At 37.9% G+C, this 16,617-nt stretch overlaps 1 protein-coding gene across 9 annotated transcripts in view; it reads left to right on the forward strand.

Moving 5' to 3' along the window:
• The window catches only part of LOC109103565 (unconventional myosin-XVIIIa-like), a 102,217-nt gene that overhangs the window by 46,154 nt on the left and 39,446 nt on the right, over nt 1–16,617 (forward strand). For 4 of the 9 annotated variants that reach the window (XM_042739531.1, XM_042739532.1, XM_042739526.1 and 1 more), the window contains 15 exons: nt 212–354; nt 707–807; nt 957–1,020; nt 1,105–1,249; nt 2,858–2,872; nt 4,639–4,812; nt 4,902–4,992; nt 5,167–5,359; nt 5,965–6,051; nt 8,305–8,446; nt 8,556–8,715; nt 9,922–10,108; nt 12,680–12,917; nt 13,419–13,528; nt 14,971–15,036. In XM_042739531.1, the coding sequence (XP_042595465.1) occupies nt 212–354; nt 707–807; nt 957–1,020; nt 1,105–1,249; nt 2,858–2,872; nt 4,639–4,812; nt 4,902–4,992; nt 5,167–5,359; nt 5,965–6,051; nt 8,305–8,446; nt 8,556–8,715; nt 9,922–10,108; nt 12,680–12,917; nt 13,419–13,528; nt 14,971–15,036 (1,916 nt within the window). The remainder of the gene's footprint in view (nt 1–211; nt 355–706; nt 808–956; nt 1,021–1,104; nt 1,250–2,857; nt 2,873–4,638; nt 4,813–4,901; nt 4,993–5,166; nt 5,360–5,964; nt 6,052–8,304; nt 8,447–8,555; nt 8,716–9,921; nt 10,109–12,679; nt 12,918–13,418; nt 13,529–14,970; nt 15,037–16,617) is intronic. The other 5 variants (XM_042739534.1, XM_042739535.1, XM_042739527.1 and 2 more) reach the window with 2 other exon arrangements.

Raw genomic sequence — 16,617 nt, forward strand, 5'->3', positions numbered from 1 at the left:
CACTCTGATAATTAGCCGTCATCAAGGCCTGCTCAACCCCTGCTTGGTCAATAATGACCTAATGAAGACTACAGTGCTCATCAACTATACCATTAAAGAGGCCTTGATGTTATCTCCGTATGCTCGACTCTGTATGCAGGATCTGTCTTCTAGTGCGGTCAGTGTTAAAGAGTGAGTCCTATAGTTAAATATTAATGTGTGTCTCCTCCAGCTGAGAAATGGCAAGCGGTCTACACAATCTTAGAGGCCTTTGGAAACAGTGCCACCTCCATGAACAATAACGCAAGTCGCTTCTCCCAAATCGTCTCACTGGATTTTGACCAGGCTGGTCAGGTGGCCTCAGCCTCCATACAGGTCTGTCCATATAGTACTGGGTCATATCTAACTTATAAAATGCACATTGTACTAATTTTAAGACTTGTAGTTAAATGGCAATCCTTCATCTATACACCCACCCTGCTACCTTTAATGCCCTTTTAATAAAATGTTTCATTCAATAAATAATAATAATGAATGATATAAATGTTATCTTAATAGCTGTACTAATTTAATCATTTTATAGTACAGTCCTTTAAAAATACCCTTTTAAAATGGGCAAAGAATAGAATAAACTTTTTGTGATTATTTAAACATTTGTTTGTTCTGTTCATTTGTAATGTTTTGATAATTTTACTAAGATTTATCAGTCTCTTTCTTTTATATGTAGACCATGCTGCTGGAAAAGCTGAGAGTGGTAAAACGACCAGAGACTGAGTCCACTTTTAATGTTTTTTATTACATGATGGCTGGAGCTGACAGCACACTTAGGTAATCTCACGATAATTGTATGCATGTGAATTTTCCAGCTATTTTGTTTGACCCCAACTTTTCTGCTCCCAGAAAGCGTGCATGATTGAAGAAATCTGTAAAATAACTGTATAATTTAATAACATGATTGTATTTCAATTTTCCTGCAGAACGGAGTTGCATTTTAACCACTTTGCAGAGAACAGTGCTTTTGGGATTGTGCCTCAAACTAAGGTTAGTTTTTATTTTATTTTATTTTATTTTATTTTATTAAAATTTCCATCTAATATTTTTTTTTTTGTGTGTGTGTATACACAGTCTGAGGACAAGCAAAAGGCATCACAGCAGTTCACTAAACTGCAGGCAGCTATGAAGGTGTTGGGCATCTCTTCTGATGAACAGAAAGCTCTGTGGCTCATCCTTGCAGCCATATACCACCTTGGAGCTGCAGGGGCCACGAAAGGTAATGCAACGCTCACTCACTCCAAGTCACCAATAACCCCAACATAAATCCTTAGCAAAACGCATTTAGAAAGTTTAATAGCTTGCTTTGATTCCAAGTCTTCCCCTTTAAGCCCCACACTGCTGTCTCCATTCTAATTTAGCTCGCAAAAGCATTCGACAACTTTCTCTTTACACATCAGAACTGGAAAGCTTCAAAAAAAAGCCTTAATGAGATAAAATGCTCAAAACGCCTAACAAGCACAGAAACAGACTTTATTAATTAAGGCAGACTTGCTGTCTGCTTACTGAGCTCAAACAGAGGAGAGACAAGCAGCTCAGGAAACAGTTTGATGTTGAGGAGTTAGAGATATGTGTGTTTCTTTAGCTCTAATGAGGATGGATGGCTCAGTATTCACAGTCTGTGATATCACTTCCCCCTCATGAAGTCAGAGGATGATATATTAATGAACCTTTTAATCACCAGACTCCAAACTGTACTGTACATGCTGTCTCTAGTGTCCACAGTCATGGAAAACTCAGAAATAGCTGGGAATATTCAAATTGTGTGTGCATGTTTTTATCTTATAACATCATAGAAAATTACTATATAGAGAGTTACACAAATTTTTTTTCCAGTAATAAAAGGTGTGGGAAAGGTTTGGCTTGGATTTGTATACACGGCCATCAGTCTGTTTTAATTGTATGTTATGTGAACTAGTTTGCTGCTGATATCGTCACTGAATTGCTCAGTATCTCCAATGGATCCGTTCGTTCTAGTCTGGTACTCTTTCCTGTACCTGCATGCTTCCCCATGTCTCTCTGTCAGATGTGGGAAGGCCTTATTTCTGACAGGAGGTACTAATACTGCTTTAGTGTTCTGAGTTGGTACTAAAGACTATCATTATATGACATCCAACATCATAACTGGTAAAGCTTTTTTAGCAGCACATTTCACCTTCAGGACAGTATATTCTGTATTTATAAAGATGTCTTTGTCTCCTGTCACTCAGTCGTACCTGACTGTGCGAACAGCAGGGGTCAGTGTTGTTCTGCCTTATTACGTTTTGTCTGGGTATTTCCCTTGGTCAATTCTGTTGTTCTTCTTAGTACAGGCAAGTACCTGTAAAAAGTGACAAATCGTTCTTCTAGAACAACAGCTTGATATATATTACCTATCAGCTTTGGGGACAGTAAGAATTTTTTAAATACTTATATTTAGCAAGGATGCATTAAAGTGACAGTAAAGACATTTATAACGATTTCCATTTCTGTTTTGATCAAATAAATGCAGCCTTGGTAAGCATAAGAGATTATGATTTTAAATTTGATTGAAAAAAACAGTAAAAAAAATCACAATTAATTTAGTCTATTACTAGTCCTGATAAATGCTGTTATATCCATTCATTGGCCAGTCATTGGAAAAGCGTGTATTGGTCATTTACTAATTGACAACTAATATGGAAATGGCTACTGAAAATGCATGGAAGAGCCAATAATATGTGTATATGCAAGAGTTTGTGTGCTAATGATTGCATTTTTGGTTCCTTGTTTGTACAATACTGAAAAATGTCTGTCATGTTCTAACCTCTTCTTCTCTACTTGCATGTTGCATGCTGCTGTTACAAAGCAGAGGCTGATGAAGGTAAAGAGCATGAATATTATATATCAGCACAACAAGCAAACACCTCATTTGTGTGTGTGTATGTGTGTGTGTGTGGCTGTTATCATAGTTGCCAGACATTTCCATTTGCATTCTTATTGTCTTCTTTTCTTTCTTCTTTCATTTCTCTGCTGGGCTTCTTTTCTTTCAGAGGTTTATAACCATGTCTTAGTCTTTAAGCTTAGATAGAACTTTGGTGGGAATATGTGCGGGTGAGGGAGGGGAGCATCATAACTTTGTTGTCTTATAAGGCTCAGGCTCTCTGATGTTTCTTCATGTTGTAGACTTTTCATTTCTGCAGTGCTTTTCTGTTGTTAAGACGCAGACACAAACAAAAAGCCTGTTTGCTCTCAGTTCTTGTTTATTTTTGGCATTCATCTATTCCACCAGAGGCCTGCGTCGTTTTTCGTCTCTCTCTGCGACCTCTTCTGGTTGCGGCAACATCACTGCAGCTTGCGTGTCACTCTTCTTGTATAGGACTCTGTGATTTGTTCTGAGGTCAGTTGGAGCAATATCCGCTGGAAACAATTGAAAACCTTCAAAAAGATTTTAAAAAGCTGACACATTTTCTGTGATGTCTAAATATTAAAACTCACAGACATCATCAGCTCTGAAAGTGAGAGTTTTATGTAGTCAGTGGTTTTCTATGGTGGTTGTCCAAATTTACATTGAATATCATATCAACAATATGGAACCAAAATAGCTTGTTGTACAAAAAAACCCTAATTTTTGATAAAACAATCAAATATATTCAAGTGTATTCAGCCAAATATAATTAGATTTTTATTTGATATTCAGTTTAAAAATCATGAGCTTTATATGCCTAGCCTTATACAAAATGAATAACATGAGATCTATTTATTAGTGCTGGTCATTAGTTAATTAGTAGATTAATCGCGATTAATCGCATCCTAAATAAAAGTTTCTGTTTATATAATATATGTGTGTATACTGTGTATATTTATTATGTATGTATAAAGACACAATATTTACATGTACATATTTATATTCATATAATTTAATATATAAACATAACACTTTTTTAATATATACATGCATGTGTGTGTATTTATATATACATAATACATATACACAGTACACACACATATATTATATAAACAAATCTTTTATTTTGAATGCGATTAATGGTTGCCCAGAACTAATATTAACACTGATGTTTTGTAATTTTTCCAGTAACTAGTAATCTTGAAACTCGTCATTGTTTTAATTAAATCCATATTTAATCTCTTGTGGGATGTGTTTTCTTTTACCTTTTATAGCTTTCTTCATGATTTTTTTGAGGATGAGGACATGTCACACAGCCTGTCCATGGCATCTGCTTAATTTGGCAAATCTTTACTAAGTAACAGATGGATTTGCATGAAAATACCAGTGATTGACTGGATGACAAATTTGAATAACGAAATATAAGGAAAGAGTTTCTCCGCCCTTCAAAACTGATATTCTAAATAAGCATAATCCTAGTTAGTTGCATTTTATCATCCATGACCGGAACTAACCTGGAGCCTACTTTAATTTGTAATCGACCAGGTGAAAACCACTGTTCTTCTTCATTAAAACTTTTAGATCTTTACTACAAAACTGTATTCTACAGCTAACATGGCAGTATGTAAATGATGTAATCAGCGGAATTGCATAAGACTTCTCTCGGAAACCATAAGAGCTCCACAGTCATTAGTGTTGCTTCATTCAACATGGTATTTATGCTGTCCCTGTGCATCTCACAGCGGGCCGGAAGCAATTTGCACGTCACGAGTGGGCACAGAAGGCAGCTTACCTCTTGGGTTGCACCCTAGAAGAGCTCTCTTCTTCTATCTTCAAACACCAGCCCAAAGGAACCTTACAGAGATCCACCTCATTCCGCCAGGGACCAGATGATGTTGGGACAGGAGACAACTCGGGTAATATCTTGCATAATACAAGACCTCGGATACAAAGGAATTGTGTTTGCTGGCTTTGGCAGTATTAAATTATATGTTTTGCCTCACAGCTCCAAAGATCACAGCTCTGGAGTGTCTGGAGGCCATGGCTGCTGGACTCTACTCTGAACTCTTTACTCTGGTCATCTCACTTGTTAACCGGTAATGTTTGTTACCTCTCATGGTCAGGGCATTCATTTTCTTTTTATTAATGAAGGTTTTTAAATTGCCTACCATACATCCCAGTTTCATTTGTGAACAAGAAAAAAGCCTGTATTGTTTGATGACTCTAACATACATTAAATATATATCCATTGTATGCTTGTGCTGGTTTAGAGCGCTGAAGTCGAGTCAACATTCCCTGTGCTCTCTGCTTATTGTGGACACACCGGGATTCCAGAACCCAAAGTTGACCAAGCGAGACCGTGGAGCCACCTTTGAGGAGCTGTGCCACAACTACACCCAAGAACGTCTCCAAACGCTTTTCCACGAACGCACTTTTGTACAGGAGCTAGAGCGCTACAAGGAGGTGCAGCAGTCCACCGCGTTACAACTATTAAATTATTCCTTTTTTTATTAAATAAATTATAGCCTCAATTCATTTGGGCTGTCTAGCTGAGTTAAATCGATGCTGATTTTATTACAATCTCAAATTTAATCATGCAGAGTTAACATGTTTGTCTAAGCTGTTATAATCAAATGTGCTTGCTTGCCTTGTTAACAAAATCAATAATCAGGCTAAGTACATGAGCCAATCAGACATCAGTCATAGAGATAATGGTGCTGTAAGCGATGTTCTGGAACTCCCTACAGAATTCAAGTCGGCGTGAAATGAAAATTTTATTCTAAAAATAGTTCTGTTTTTTAAATGCATGTTATTGTGCTTATAGCAAACAGTTTATTATTATAGGTTTTGTATTCGCATACATTTAATGTCGTATTCGCATAAATGATTGAGTTTTGATTGATTCTGATTCTAAGCCACTTACTTGGTTTTTTTTTTTTTTGGCCACGAGGGTGTAAAATCGTAGAACAAGTGAAAATATAGTAGTAGACATATAAAAAATTTAAACCTTTAACCCAAAAATCAGTTTGAAATCATAGCTGACTAATACTCCCTCTATCCCTGTTTAGGAAAACATAGAGCTTGCATTAGATGACATAGAGTCCAGTACATCACTGTCTGTATCAGCTATAGACCAAGCCTCCACTCAAGCATTGGTAAGCAACTCTTTTCTCTCCTCATCTTTTCTTTCCTCCTCAGGTTTTGTAGTGCATCCTAGCTTGTCCCCAAAGGGGCCTTATCTGGAAAATGTGTGCTTTTCAGTTTCAGCACTGACTTGAATCTCTGAGTTTTCCCTCGTCTCTCACAACGTTGGGGAAAATTCAGTTTGACTGCTTGAAAGTTCTAGTCGATGACTTTTGTGTCCTTTAGTTTGTCATTTGAGCGCAAACTCAACCTCAAAGTTATCTGTTTTGGTAAGTTATTATATTGTCATATCTAGCCAGATGTTGCAGGAGCAGCGTGTCAGGAATGTGGCTTTCTGGGAGGTTAATGAGACTAGAGAGGCTGTTCTTTTTCTCTGTATCTGTGTGTGTGGGCACTGAGTGGGAAGCGCCCTCCTTCTTCCTAAGGCACAACGTTCAGCATTGTTAATGAAAGCACTTTTGATGACATTGTTTCTCTCACAAAATGTGTCGGGATCATGCTTAGAAGTCCCTCTTAAATCTTAAGCGTATTGGAATCGGAGACATGTATGAGGCTGTATGCAGATTTTTTGCTCAGATATTATTTGTACCTTAGATTGCTCTGACAGCATTTCATCTTGTGTGTGTGTGTGTGTGTGTGTGTGTGTGTGTGTGTGTATATATATATATATATATATATATATATATATATATATATATATATATATATATATATATATATATATATATATATATATATTTTTTTTTTTTTTTTTATTATATATATGTGTATGTTATTTTTTTAACAGTATTGTATATTACTTACAGTATATCCTATGTTATTTTTGTTTAAAACTTAATCTAACTTTTTATTGCCATCTTGACTGAACCTGTATGAGTGGCAGGAACACATGGTACATGTTATGTTTCTCAGCAATATAACAACCACACACTGCAGGATAGGGCATTTTACTTAGTAATTTTTTAGATATTGCGGCAACAAATATCATAAGTATCTCAGGTAACCATCTTTATGATTGAATTAATAGAATTAAACAGGCATCCTTGGTTTAAAAAAGGATTTTAGATTACAATGGGTCAGTGATAAGTGACTGACTGCAAAGACGATGAGTGTGATTTAATTTCTAACAAGCTGCTTTGAGTATTACTATGAAGTGTTTTGAATGCCACCAGTGGTTACGATCACCAATAACGGTTTTGCGACTTGAAGTAGAAACGCAAACACAAATGCCTGTGTAGTCATGTAATCTTTTAAGCTTTTCTCTGCTTTTCAATTTGCTGAAGTTTTGAAAGAAATTCCTAAATTGTCAAATGAGCACTTTAAAAATTAAGTAATTGAAAGCACACATTAAAACAACCCTGATGAGTTAATTAGCCAATCTGTGCCTGATGGAAATAGTACAGAGGCATAGTGACGACAGTCTCATCAGTGTGAAAAGTAATATTTAAAGACATATTCTGAGCATATTCATAAGCCAGTGTAATTGCTGTAAGTTCTTTTCTGCACCAGTCTCATCCGCAGTTATTCAGCAGCCTGCAAAGTGTCAGTGCAGCAATACAGAACAAGGGAGAAGCCATTACTGGTATTAATTGCTTAAGTAGACAGCCAGAGTGTAAGGTTTAAAAATGCCTGCCTGACTGCCCTGGAGCTCTTACTTAATACAGGCCTTTAATGAGGAGCCCAAGACTAATAGCTCATCTTTTTTCCCCTCGTTTTCTCCTCCTCTCTCTTATTCTATAAAGGATAGTAATTGCTTTCATGTAATGACTAATGTTGTGTTTGAGGTCATTATCGAAATATAAAATGAAAAGTAAATTAAACAATGCACAGTATTGATGAATGAAAGCGGCTTGAATTGCGAGTAAACAAAGTTCTTGAGAGAGATTGAGTTGTTATAGCCACAGTGCAGCATATGCTTTTGGGTCTAATGTCTTGTTATTTGCACTGATGACTCATGTGAAGAATCTTAGTGGAAAAGAATTTCAAAAAGAAATTGCGGAGAGTGATGAGTTGGTAGTACTTTCAGAAGGTTTAGAGGTCCTTTTATAATGGGTCCTTTTTCTCACTGTTCAGTTATATGTCAGGCTTTACAGGGTTAAACATTAAAAAGTATTTACACTCTAGCCTAAAAGTGGGGTTGTAACCTAAATTGGGGGCTCGTCCGGGATTTTAATCTGTTGTGTCCCCAGCTCCCTAGTTTGTATTACTGACCCCTGTCTACGGTTCAGTCTAACAAAGTGTTCTTGCATGTCTGTATGATTCAGGTACGGACTTTGGCCAGGACCGATGAGGCGAGGGGCCTGCTGTGGCTGATGGAGGAAGAAGCTCTGCAGCCCGGGGGCTCGGAGGAAACTCTGCTGGAGAGACTCTTCAGTTATTACAGCCCTGTGGATGGAGAGAGCAAAGGTCAGAAAACAATACACCTCCCTCATGCCCACTCACGCACATACTATAACACATAGATGTTTATGTATGGAAAAGTCATGCAACCTCATGCGCTCAATGTGTCCCTCAGGCCCCGCCCTGCTGCTGAAGAGTGAGAAAGCACATCACTTCCTGTTGGGTCACAGCCATGGGACTGACTGGGTGGAGTATGATGCTAGTGGCTGGTTGAGCCATGCCAAACAGAATCCTGCCTCTCAGAATGCAGCCATTTTACTGCAGGACTCTCAGAAGTAAGACCCTAATATCTGCCTGCTGGTACAAACATTTAGTGAACTCCATCTCTACAAGTGCTGTGAGTTTGGGTTGTTTATAACCAGAGTGCGATTTGTGAAAAAAACAGAGGGGGGGATGCTTTTGAAAACTTTTTATGAAATGTTTTTAATACGACGGAAACTGTATTTAACGTTACCAAAGTTAAATAAAAACATTGTAGGCATACATTATGCCTATTAATTGTATTGATTTAATTTCCATGGTTACTCGAGCAACAAATAAATCATAGGCTATAGAGAAAGCGAGCAAAGAACACAACGGAGCTTTTTGAAACTCTGAATCAGTTAAACCATTGTGTCGCAAAATGATTCACTGTTCCAAAGTGCTCCAATTGAAATGATTCACTGTTTCGAAGCGCTCCAATCCAATCGCATATCACTAATCGTTTGATTCAGATTGGGACTTCAAAGCGTGTTTTGTGAATCATTTGATTCAGATTGGGACTTCAAAGCACGTATCACGAATCATTTGATTCAGATCAGGATTTCAAAGCACGTATCACGAATCATTTGATTCAGATCAGGATTTCAAAGCACGTATCGCGAATCATTTGATTTAGAATGGGACGTTGGAGCGTGTTCCTGGGATGTTTTTATCCCCACGGGGGATAAAAATAATTCAGTAGAGGCAGGGATGCATAGACCAGAGGGGGGGAAATCCCCCTCGGCAAATCCCACACGGTTTATAACTAAATGTGAAAACAGTGAAAATCATTAATTTATGTTTAAATGTTTATAAGAGAAAAAAAAAAGATGGCAGAGAAATTGTAATATTTATTGATTCATATTTTATACTTAAATAATAATAGTAAATAATAATAGTAGTCATAATAAGATTTATATAAATACTGTTTTGTATTAAACAGTACAATAGTATTTTTATAATTTAAATAATAAAAAATACATTTATTATTACTGTATAGTAATATTGAATGGGGATTTTTTTTTTTGTCAAGTTACCTGAATTGTTTTGGTCAAATTAACATTTACTATATGTTTAGTGTTTGGGAAGCTAATGTTGCTTGTTACTGAAAAAGCAACTGCTGAGATGTGATTATGTATAATGGCAACATTTTTGCTTATTTCAAAAGGTGCATAATTTACTTGTGGAGGCGTTAAATGACCCAGCTTATTCTGTGTGTACTCTGGTCCTTCTCTCTGCAGGAAGAATATCAGCGGCTTGTTTATGGGGCGTTCAGGGGGTGCCACAGTTTTGTCAGGCTCTATTGCTGGGCTTGAGGGCGGATCACAGTTGGCCCTGCGCAGGGCCACAAGCATGAGAAAGACCTTCACCACTGGTGTGGCCGCTGTTAAAAAGAAGTCCCTCTGCATCCAGATTAAACTGCAAGTGGTAAGTACTTCAAATGTGAAAACTACATCCATACACTAATGCATTCAAAACAGCTAGACACAGAGTACCGGAATGGAACCTTATTATGGACCTCCTTGACTGGAACAGAAAATGTAGGGCTGTAAAGATCCTAGAGCTAAAACCTGGCATGCTAATTAGAGCACTGCCACTAAAATATGAAGTAGAAAATCTAGATAAACTAGTTACCCTCATTTAATAAGGTAATCACCCATTGTGACTAGAAGTCGACGATACAGTTTTTTGATGGCCAATGGAATATCTTGGAGCAGGATAGCTGATTTCCTATTTAATTTAAAGATGATAAGTGCTGCAGTTAAATGTATATTTATTTTATATAGTGTGATGGAGAGACCTTAAAGTTGTCTTCCATCACTGTTTTACTGTGCTCTTATTGTTTCCGATGCATTGTTATAATTATGTATTTTCTGATCTAGCTGAGTGGGCACGGCAATAAGAAGTGCGAACTCGAGGGAAGGGCTCATTGTAGTTCATTTATGAAAGTGTTCGTGCAAATATGTTTTTGCCTGTTTATCAGTCCTCTTATTATTTGTATTTATTTACTTTATTTATTTACTTAACTCTTGTTACTTATTTTCTTGTATAAATCATATTGTGTAACAAAAGTTTATTTGATTAAAATAAAAACTGAATTAAAATTAAATAGAATTTAATTAAAAATTAGTAAGAGCGGGAAAATGTGTATTTAAGATGGCCGTCATTAGTAGTAAGGAGGGGTGGATGGAATAAGAGCTTGTTAATGAGTTTGTGTTGCTGTGTAAGCATGGTAAACTCCAGGCTCAATATTGTGGAGGGGAGTTAGCATTGTTTTAAAGGGGTCATAAATGCTGCTAAAAAGAACATTATTTTGTGTATTTGGTGTAATGCAATGTGTTTATGCGGTTTAAGGTTCAAAAAACACATTATTTTTTATAATGTACATTATAGGTTCTCCTCTATGCCCCACCTTCTGAAACGTGTCGATTTTTACAAAGCTCATCAGTCTGAAAAGAGGTGTGCTCTGATTGGCCAGCTATTCAGTGCATTGTGATTGGCCAAAAGCCTCAAGCGTGTGACGGTAATGTTACGGCCCTTAACATACTGTGATGCCATCTCGGTTTTCTTTTAGCAGTTCAGTCAATGTACTGTTAGGAGTAACTGAATAACTCGGGGTACTGGTTTATTTCACGTCAGAGGGAGTGTAAGGCACGTTTATAAACCGAATAACTTAAGTTATTTGTGGATTAGTGCGTACTGGAGACGCGAACCTTTTCAGACGATTCAGATAGATTTGGTGAACTGGTTCACTAAGAAGATCCTGTTAAATAGAAAGATTCGTTCATGATCCTGACATCACTAGATGAGACGAAACAAATAAAACCCATTACAGACAAGGCATTTGTTGCGTCCAGTGGGGACATAATACTGATTATAATGACTTATACTGTCTTTTTACACATTGCATTGTGGATTGCGCTGCGTAAACAAAACCATGTCTGCATTTGTGATCTGAGAAACAACAAACAAGTGCTACTCTGAACTGCTCAAAACTCACATTTGAATCATAAGCGGCAAAATATTTAAATATTAAAAAAACGTACCTTCAGGCTGTGAGTCAGAAGTGCCAGACTGTCTTTGCAAAGTTTGAACTGCCAAACTTTATAGAAACAGCCATTGTGCCACAGACGCATTGCAGACTATTGGTTCAGGAAACAGTCCTCATTCTCCATTAAATGCGCAGCACACTTCTGAATATTTGGGTTGAACTGTTCTGGAACAGTGTTGAAATACAACTTAACCACTGATTTCTAGTTGTGTCCTCTTTAGAAAGGCCACACTTAAAGTTTCACTTTAACGAAACACACATCGACTCCACGACATGGCAGCTGCAGCCACAGAGAGAATAAACGTTACTCCTTCTTTCTTTGGATGAACATTTGGGCGGCGTTATGCAAATCTTCCCACATCGTGACATAGAGATGTGGAGGCGTGTTAGAACGAGCCGTTTTAGGGGTGTGTGGTTGACCCTTAACTTTTATAAAGAATATCTCTTTGGATTTGAGACTTTAGTCTATGCAACTTTACCGATCTTCTTTATGCACCAAGAGCGTGTAACATTCCAAAGAGAAAAGAAAAAATTAAATCGCATCATATGACCCCTTTAAGTACTTAACAGTTCTAGTTTTAGGCTGTTTTTATCAACAATCTTTGTTTTAAGCTCTTAAAACATATTTATTTGCACAATTTGCACATTATTCGAAATAAACAACCTTTTGGATGCCAAATTCGCTCCCCTAAATTTTCATCCTCCTTGTGTTATTATCACACACGTTATTTACCAAATTAGAAGTAAATAATTTTTAAATGAAACAATATGAAAATATAAACCTGTAAAATAAACATTCATACTTTAGAAAGAGCTGTCAAAATAGAGTCCTGGCACTATCAAAATAAAGGTCCCACTTACATTTTTCAGCCAAACAGAAAAAAACGCTGCGGCCGATAATTAAAGTGCCTTGAAACTTAATGTGACTGTTGTACGTTTTCCCATAGGATGCACTGATAGACACAGTGCGGCGATCCAGGGTGCACTTCGTACACTGTTTGCTGCCTAAAGCAGAGACTTCGGCTGGGGATTTGAAGGTGCTGGGAAGACCCTCATCTCGCTCTGGGGAGATGGAGACACACGGAGAAAGCTGTGACAATGGCCTCATGCAACTGGATGTGTGCTTGCTCCGGGCACAGCTGCGTGGCTCCAAACTGCTCGACGCCCTGCGTATCTACCGCCAAGGTTGGAGTTTTAAAAGCAAGGCATTTAAAACATAAGATAAAGAGTGTGAATGACCCTGGTTATCGATCTGTGACCTTTATTTTAAAGAGAATGTGGAAAAATGTATGAAGAGATTTCAAAGTTCAAATTTTCCATGCAGGTTTGACTTTTCCGAATATCGCGTTTTTCTCGCAGGGTTTGTTGACCTTTGTAGGGCTTATGTGGCCAGACGCTATGTAGTATTCTAGATGTCATTTTTTTATTCTTGGAGACGTTCATGGGCTTATTTTGTTTGAGTAGTCTTTTTGAAGACATTGCAGTGAAATCAGCAAAATGTCACTGGAAAATGTTTTGGCACATTTCAGCCTAAAGCTCTGAGTAAGCAGAACATTCTCAAGATAAGCGACTGACCAATGCCCTCATCATTGCTCTCTGCTGAACCTCCACAGACCTTGTAGCTTTCTAGAATCACACATGTCCTTCTCCTGTAACGCTTCTGTCATTCGGCTCTCCCCTCCTCAGGTTATCCCGATCATTTGGTCTTTTCGGAGTTCCGTCGCCGCTTTGATGTGCTGACTCCCCACCTGACAAAGAAACATGGGCGGAACTACATCGTAACCGATGAGAAAAGGGTGAGTGTCCTTTTATGTGTGTGTTTGTGAGTGTGTTGTTTCTCTAAGCGCTGTTTGGCTCCTCCTTCATGAGCTGCTCTTCCATGTAATTGATTATGACAGTGCTCAGGGCAGAGAGCTGTGTTGTTGATTAATGGGGCTGTAGTACACATCTTTCCCCCTTAATCTCAGCTCTGCTCTGGTGACAGGGCAATAAAGGCTTTAATCAGGGCCCAGAGTGACGACTCTATCAGTGGCATCCTGTCCTATCACTGACCCCGCTTGTGTTATTGAGTCTACAAAGATCTGTAATGTCTTAATATGAACTTTATGTGCATACAATGGATGTGTAAATTTTAAATATGTAGATTATACATGTGTGTGTGTATATATAGTATCAATACATTTGGACACATTTAACTGAACACAGGTTTCTCATGACCTTAAAGATAGTTTGATCCATAGGCGTATGCTTAAATGCTTTATTGGCTTTTTGACAAATATAAATGGTAATGCATCAAATGGTAATAATGAATTTACTAAACTAATAAAAAAAACTATTCAGATTAATTTAATTATATTTAATTTTTATTACTAAGCATGAATGGACCAGAGTGTGAACTAAACCTCTTCTCTTCTCTTCTCTTCTCTTCTCTTCTCTTCTCTTCTTCTCTTTCTCTCCTCTTCTTCTCTCTCTCTCTCTTTCTCTCTCTTCTCTTCTCTTCTCTCTTCTCTTTCTTCTCTTCTCTCTCTTTCTTCTCTTCTTCCCTCTCTCCTCTCCTTTCTCCTTCTCCTTCTCTTCTCTTCTCTTCTCTTCTCTTCTCTTCTCTTCTCTTCTCTTCTCTTCTCGTCTCGTCTCGTCTCGTCTCGTCTCCTCTCCTCTCCTCTCCTCTCCTCTCCTCTCCTCTCCTCTCCTAGGCCAGTATTAGAACATGTTATATGCTCAAATAGGCCTATATGTATCTCAGGAGAATGATCTTTGTTTTCATGTTGCTTTTGCTATGTTTTTCAGAGGTCTCTCTTTGGTAACAAATTTTCAGCAGATTCCCCATTAGACCTGTAATCCATCTGCTGCTGCTAGTCTTAGATGTGGCTTTTGGCTCGTCTCTCACCACTGAACCTGTTCACCAGTCGGCCCCTGTGCCCCTGCAGAGAGCACTCAATACCTCCCTGTGGTTTTAGCTCAAACTCTAGCCATTAGTCATCAGTCCACCGAGATTTTTTTAATCCCCTGCCATGTTGTTATTTGCCTGACATCTTGTCAGGAAGAAAGCATTCATGGGTGAGTAGAAGAGAGGGGTCAGACATTAAGACAGTTGTTTGTGACCTGGTTTCCCCAAGGTGGCTTAGCTGACAGAAAGGGCACCCTAGTCAGCACTCTGTCCACTTGGTGCCCTGCTGAGGTGGACAGCATACTAGATCTTTATGTCTGTCTCACTGTTTTATACGTGTGTGTGTTTCAGGCTGTTGAAGAGCTGCTGGAGTCTCTTGAGCTGGAAAAAAGCAGTTATCACATGGGCTTGAGCAGGGTAAGTCATTCCTCGCAATGCATGTACTGAACATTAGAAACGATAGTGTAGCTAATGATTTTAGACCTGGAAGTGGCTCATTACCTGCAGTACTTAAGCTATTCACTGTAGCCAGCAGATTTTTTATGTCATTTAAGTGTCAGGCATGATTCAACCAAAAAAAAAAAAAAAAAAAAAAAAAAAAAAAAAGTCAAGATTGCAATTATGGAAAAGTATCAATACACATATCATGTCGGTTTACTCCTGTTGCATCTATTTACATTGTGTCTTGTAGCGGCTGAGCATTGTAACCAATCACAGACATGTCTGTTGATTTTTAAGATTGGGGCATTTAAACTCTTGACATCTGGCAACCGCAACCATGAAAGCTTGTGAAGGCTTCTTACCAATGCAAGATAACACAAATGACAAATTAAAATGAAAGGTTTCCAGGATAAATAACCAATGGGCAAATATTGCTGACGATTGTGCTTAATAAATCGAGAGAAGCAGAAATTGTGATCATGATTAAAATACAATTTATTGCACAGCCTGAATCAACACTGAACTGACTTGAGCTAAATAATGAAACCATTGTTTTTTATCATAATCATGAAGCTCTAAATTCATCTAAAAAAAGAAAGACTTCACATATTCAGTCTCTCTATGTTATGGATCAGTGCACAAAAGAGTCAGTTTGTGGCATACAGATTCGGCCTGAGTCACAAGGATCAGTTCCAAACAGATGGCATGATTTCCATTTAGATTGCCGAAACGTTCGCTTCTTCTACACCTTTTAGACACAGACAGACTTTAATCCGCTCTGCCGCTGTGCTCACATCTGGATGAAAAGTTTGGCAGAGTGGGCTTTGGCCAAAAAGACTCGTCTCCTCCTCTCCCACCGTGAAGCACTCTCTGCTCTGGGCCGACGCTTTACCCAGAATGCTAAGCTGCAGATGGGACATGGCTGGCATCATTGGCAGGCTTAATTGTTGGAGTGAGAAAGACAATTATTCAGAGGTTTTCTGGAAACACATGAGCCAGGCTGGAAGGTTGTGCTATTGCACTCTGGGTCTCCTCTAAACTTCGAATGATTAAAGCAGAATTCCTTTTGTGTATCTTCTGTAGACTATAGATTGATTCTGGCAAGGCGCCGGCTTGCTTTGTTTGGTTTACTGTGGCTTGGCACACGACGATAACTCACTACAAACACCAATCAGCCCAGCAAGATATTGTGCTTCCAGACAAAGAACAGAAGCCAGGAGAGAGAGCCAGAATAATGACATTCTGATAAATAGCTGATTACATAAATGGGAATAAATAAAAAAATGTCCAGGAAATACACAAATGATTAGTTTTAGAATTCTGCTTCACACCACTGATGGTCATTGTATATACAGTGGATATTTAATTTAATTTAATTTAATTTAATTTAATTTAATTTGTGTTTTGTGGGCTATTATTTTATTTATCTTATTTTTATCTATTTATTTATTTTTACTTATGTTTTTTAAATTAATTTGCAACATTTCATTATAGAAATGAGATGTTGCGGCTGTGTTCTTTAATGTGCGCATTGTCAGTAAATCACCCGCAGAATTT

The sequence above is a fragment of the Cyprinus carpio genome, chromosome B15 (assembly GCF_018340385.1).
Source record: "Cyprinus carpio isolate SPL01 chromosome B15, ASM1834038v1, whole genome shotgun sequence".
NCBI lineage: Eukaryota > Metazoa > Chordata > Actinopteri > Cypriniformes > Cyprinidae > Cyprinus > Cyprinus carpio.